The 5,975-nt window shown below is 32.2% G+C and overlaps 1 protein-coding gene across 1 annotated transcript; it reads left to right on the top strand.

Annotated features, from left to right (window-relative positions):
• Positions 1-3,681: 3,681 nt before the first annotated feature.
• Positions 3,682-5,474, top strand: LOC112528227 (glycine cleavage system H protein 2, mitochondrial-like). Its single transcript, XM_025139203.1, has 3 exons — positions 3,682-3,792; positions 4,088-4,347; positions 5,149-5,474. Exons 1-3 carry the CDS (start codon positions 3,714-3,716, stop codon positions 5,356-5,358), a joined length of 549 nt encoding a protein of 182 aa, XP_024994971.1. The 5' UTR covers positions 3,682-3,713; the 3' UTR covers positions 5,359-5,474.
• The last annotated feature ends 501 nt before the right edge of the window (positions 5,475-5,975 follow it).

The following is a 5,975-nucleotide window of genomic DNA, read 5'->3' as shown; positions in this document are numbered from 1 at the left end:
AATTAAAAAAACTGAAAAAATAAAATAAAATGGATGGTTAATTTATATCAGGGTTGTATTGGTTGTATAAATAGCATAGATTGTATTTGAAACATTATATATATATATATATATATATATATATATATATATATATATATATATATTTATAAAGAGAGAGAGAGAGGGGGAGGATCAAACGAGAATGATACATATTTAAAAGAACGAAAATGAGCAAATCACATTCAAAATCACATGTGATTTTAATTAATGGTAAAAAAAAATCCCTGTGGCCTGTGGTTGCTTCTTCGGGTCCTCCGGTAAGGTCGTCTGAATCACATGTGATTTTGTATATATATATATATATATATAGAGAGAGAGAGAGAGAGAGAGGAGGATCAAACAAGAATGATACATATTTAAAAGACACGAAAATGAGCAAATCACATTCAAAATCACATGTGATTTTAATTAATGGTCAAAAAAAAATCCGTGTGGCCTGTGGTTGCTTCTTCGGGTCCTCCAGTAAGGTCGTCTGAATCACATGTGATTTTGTATGTGATGTTAGTATAAAATTACATGTGATTTGTCCGTTTTCTTGTTCTTTTAAATATGTATCATTCTCGTTTGATCCTCCCTATGTATGTATATATATATATGCATATTTGTGTGTGTAGGGTCAGGTTCGGGAGAAAACCTCAAAAAAATGAAAAATTGATGAACACATTAATAACCGTCAAAAAAATGGAAGCGAGTGACTTTTGCCGCGATCAAGTCGCGGGAAAAGTCACGGTGAATTATGTATGATTTTGTACATTAATGATTATTTTCTTGTTTTCTTATATTAGACGGGTATTTGCATAATGCAGCGAGATACATTTCAATTTTAATGTTTCATTTTTTATCTCAGTTGATGTTATAATACAGTTTTATGTGGTTTTGAAAAAACAATAATATTTTTATTTTTGAATAAAGTATAAATATGAAGATATATCATAAAAATTGAAAAAAAAAATATTAATATTAGTACCAAACTAACTATTTAAAATCTTTTTTTTTTTGTGTATTTCTTTAACTCGTTTTTTTATTTTTAGTTTAGTAAAATAATTTTTTATAAAGATAATAATTAAGTAGTTTGTTAGAACTCAATTATTATTCTAATTATATTTTAGATTTTCTATATTTTAAAATGAGATGTTTATTCTCTATTTGATTATGTTTATTCGCGGTTACTTACACGAATTTAAACATGAAGTTTTAATAAGTTGTACTTATACACAATTTACTTGTAATATTGAATTTAATATGCAATACTTCATGCATAAAAAATGGTTTTTAAGAGTTTTTGTCAAATGTTTTATAATATAGTATAGATAGTTGGCGTTATCGTAGAACAATTGTGGGTCTCTAATCTTTTTAACTAATTATTTAAAATATAATAAGTAAAAATATATCGATAAGGATAGTAATTTAATTAGGTATTTTTAATAATTTTTTACATTATTTTAGTCAATTGTAATTATCCTATGTTTTTAGTTTGGAACTGATCACGTTGAACTCATGTTCCCATTTTCGTCATTTTCTTTATCTGGAGTATTGTGATACTCTCAGTTTCAAATTCCTTTTTCGACCGAGAATGGAAGATTCAAGTGGTGTTCGTACAGATTCAAGTGATAATCGACTTTGGAGTTGTGATAATTGACATGTTCGATTTCTGCCTCAACTGTGATAAATCTGTGATAGACATCGATTACACACATTGTGATAATCATGTGATTGCTAAAGCAAGCAATCTGGCAAGTACGTACATTATACATTAATCGATTATACCCAAACTATACTGTGATAATCATGTAATAAGAAAGCAATCCTACAATTATATACATTGAACATTGTGAACTAACCCTTACCTACACTCTGATAAGCAAGCAATCTAGCAATTATATACATTATATATTAATCGATAACTATACTGTGATAATCGATTTGGAGTTGTGAGTTTGATTTCTCGACCATGCCTCCACTGTGAAAAGTTTGTGATAGACATCGGCCAATTGATTACATACATCTTCTTCCTTGATGCCTTTGAAATTGACTATACGGTCTTCTTTCTCGACACCTTTGAATAGGGACGTACGCTCCCCCAGATGATAGGAATATCCTAGATCGTGTTATTTGAATTTTAGAATATCAATTTCCAATTTTGCCCTTCCACGTCTTCAGAATTTTGAAATTGTTTTAATATTTATTTAAATTTGAAAAATATTTTACTTCTCTTAAAATGTGATTTAAAACATAATTCTTGACTTAAAGGTTGTTCTCGTATTTTTGTAAATTACAAGGGTTCTCGTTTGAACTATTGCCTCTCTATATATAAAAAAGTGGTCAAAAAGTTGTAAATATAATTTAAAAATGAAAAATAATTGAAGTTGATCCTACATAAAATAGGTTTAGAAAAGGCCAAAAGGGATACAAATAATTGTTGGGAAGTCTTTGTTTTTGCAGATGAAGGTCAACGTTAGCATTCACATGGACAACGACACCATCACTTTTTTTTAAACGTTACTTCGTCAATTCTCACTTTTTAAGGTTCTCTTTTTCCTTCCTTTTAAGTCTACAATAAATATTATTTTATGTACAAAAAATTTACTGAAAATATGAAATAAATAAAAAATATATTTTTATTTTATGCAAATACCCGAACAAGTTTAAGATCTATAACACGTAAAAGAAACATGAGTCATGGTTCGAGTCAAATGCCTTGTATAATTGATCCCAGACGTCTGAACTTTATCCGAGTTGTTTTATGCTATATCGTTGGTCACCCATTGTTTGGGTCTCTTTTTACTTTATTTGGAGCTCTCACAGTAAACTACTTTGTGTGACGATGATGTTTTGTTTCGATGTTTGGCTCATCGAGCTAAAGCTTTCTCTGAGTCTTGAACTCTGTGGTGCTATACCCTAACTGTCTGTTCTTGTTTGTGGGTTATGGTTGGTTGTTTGTTTTTTTCGTCTTGTTGGATGTCTTGTGTAGGTTTTTGTTGGGTTTCGGTTGTGGCCTCCCTCCTTTCTATGCCATGTAGATTGTGAGTTGGTTTTTGTTCGGTCGGTGTGTGCTCTCAGACTTGTTCATTCTTGGTTGGTTTTTATATATTGTTGTCTTTTAGAAAAAGATATGAAATGAGATAAAAATTCGAGCACTATAAAATTAAGTTATTTCTTGCCTCTAGTCTTGTAGCTCCACTGGCAATCGGGTGGAGTGACTTTGTTCAAATACGAAACAAGTCATGGGTTCATCCCAGGGCCCTCACTAGACTTAGCTGCTGAGTGAGCCAAAAAATGTTCCCTCACATTGGTATTCTTGGAAGCGAGTTCCGTATGGTACCAATTCAGGGTGTCGGTAATCAACTTTTTACTCAATATCTTTTAAGTTTATAAAACCATAAATAACTTATAAGCTACTTTTTGTGGCTTATTTATTAATGTTTTTCAATAACAGACTTTATATTTTATATCGAGTGATTATGATATAGTTGTTTTTTTAATAAACATGAGTAGGTAGTAAAAGACAATTATATCCTTGGGAAGAAGGTGATGGGAAATTGATGAGGCCCACTAGCGAGGGCTTTTGTATTAATTTTATTGCCATTGGTATTAACTAAAAAGAAAGACCTGAAGAGATTGAAGGGTAATATTTATGATGGAGGAGTTGGGTGGTATGAATCATTCAGTAGATGGCATCAAGATTTTGGGTATCAAAAGCTGCTTCATATCTCAAGAACTTTACTTTCAGTAGAGGTTTTGCTTCAGTTGGTAAGTAATCATTAATCCACCTTCAATTCAGCACCTTTTGCTAATGCTTTCATTTTTGCTTCATCTGTAGTTTCGTTACTCTGATCTTATATGGATTAATTTTGACTATATAAATTATTTATATAGTATGCTTGCTATATCGCATTGAATTAAAAACTCTCTCAAACAAAAATCATATCAATATATACAGACAGATAAATCCATGTAATTAGTCTTATATATACAGATTTAATGGAAAACGAACCAAACAATGTCCACATACATATTCACATGTGGTTTTTGGTAATATGTTCAGGTGGTAAAGATTTGAAGTATGCTGACTCACATGAATGGGTCAAATTGAAAGGCAACTCTGCGATCATCGGTATCACAGACCATGGTCAAGACCATTTAGGAGACGTGGTTTCCGTTGAATTACCGGAGGTTGGAGACACTATAACTCAAGGAAGCAGTTTTGGTGCAGTTAAGAGTGTGATGGCTACTAGTGTTATTAACTCTCCTGTTTCTGGGAAGGTTATTGGAGTCAACAAAGACCTCACTACTTCACCTGGCTTGGTAACTACTACTCATTTTCGATACATGACTCTATGTTCCTTTTTTTTTCTTGCTGATTTGTTAGTTGGGTCTTTATGAAAACAACGTCTCTACCTATGGGGGTAGGGCAAGGTGGCTCTAACTTTGCAAGGTACAAGTATCTTGTCAGGTTATCTATTGTAGAGTCGGGTTCAAACAAGAAAATGGACAAATTAAGAGAATACGAGAATGGTCAAATCATATGTGATTTTACACTAGACTCAAACAGTGACCAAATACGAGAATGACCAAATCATATGTAAACTTACGTGTAAAATCACATGTGACTATGCACGACCTTGCATGCTCCCATGAGTTGACCGTGTTCCCTAATCATTGATTCAATCAAAATCACATATGATTTGGTCGTTCTCGTGTTGTCCTATTCTGACCATGTTCCCGTTTGATCATCCCTCATCTATGGTAATGTTAATTTGAAGTTGAAAGTTAGCGAGACACAGATTTTGGAGGTTTTTATGCTCCAACAAATTTTCCAAAATAGAGAGGATATAAAATCTTCAAATTTGAAAATTCTCCAAATTTCATTTGAAAGTTTGTTAGGATATTAAATCTATTGAATATTTTAATAATATAATTAATGTTGGAGTTAAATGTAGTTTTTTTCCGAGAAATTAGAAAGAATACGTTCTCGATGGTCTCTCTTCCCACCTTCGTTGCTTCTGATTATTCTTATTCACCTGTTAGGGTTGTGTAGCAACACTATTGAAGAGGTGGTTATCATAAACTTTTTAGGGTTTTGATTAAAGATTGCGACGTTTTTAGGTTAATGGAAGCCCATATGAGAAAGGGTGGATAATAGAAGTGGAGATAAGCGACACGAATGAGGTCAACTCCCTGATGAACTCCGAAAGATATTCAAAGTTTTGTGAAGAAGAAAAAAGAAATTTTTTTCGTGGCGGGGGTTGTGGTGGCGCTGGATGTGGTAGTGCCGGAGCTTGCGGCGGAGGTTGCGGTGGGGGTTGCGGCGGTTGACAACCTATCCTCCATGCACTCTCTTGCTTACACTTTTTTTTCCTAATCGTTTGTCCTTTGATGTTAAACATGGCGATTTCCACGATTTGATGTTCAATGTATTATGATACGTACATGTTCTCTCAATTTCATTTCCTTTCAAGTAAACTTTCTGTTGATTCTTCCAACTAAATAAATCAAAATCTCTCATAACTTTATTGATCCAATCAGACAAAAAAGCATAATATAGTGTTGTATGCTATAAGAACCTGTACATATTGCACTTAAGATTTGTATTTCGAACGTAACCCTAATGGGTAAAATAGATGATTTAGCTTTGAGGAAGAGAAATCCGGGATTTGAAATTTGAATAAATTAAAACGAAATTTAATAACATCAGATGTTTTACTGGCAAAATTAAAATGAAATTTAATTTTGACCAAATGCAAACATATATTTCTTTTGTGGTTTTGGGATTGGAGATATAACACAACTTACTTTGTAACAGTAACTCCAATCGCCTTTCAAAATCGACAAAATAGGCAATTTTTTGTTTCAACCGTCTCACGAGATATTTAGGTATATAACCTTAAGTGAGATTTTAAATAAATTAATGACCTTCTCATGAGTATAAAACC

Source organism: Cynara cardunculus, assembly GCF_001531365.2.
Source record: "Cynara cardunculus var. scolymus isolate 2C chromosome LG 1, CcrdV1, whole genome shotgun sequence".
In the NCBI taxonomy this organism is placed as follows: domain Eukaryota; kingdom Viridiplantae; phylum Streptophyta; class Magnoliopsida; order Asterales; family Asteraceae; genus Cynara; species Cynara cardunculus.
Note: the sequence above shows the minus strand (reverse complement) of the source record. Positions and strands in the feature narration are given on the sequence as shown.

Bases quoted from the DNA above. Each gene is read 5' to 3' on its own strand.
- LOC112528227 (XM_025139203.1), top strand. From the start codon at position 3,714: ATGGCATCAAGATTTTGGGTATCAAAAGCTGCTTCATATCTCAAGAAC. The intron at 3,793-4,087 runs GTAAGTAATCAT...TAATATGTTCAG, and splicing joins TAGAGGTTTTGCTTCAGTTG to GTGGTAAAGATTTGAAGTAT. The intron at 4,348-5,148 runs GTAACTACTACT...CGACGTTTTTAG, and splicing joins TCACTACTTCACCTGGCTTG to GTTAATGGAAGCCCATATGA.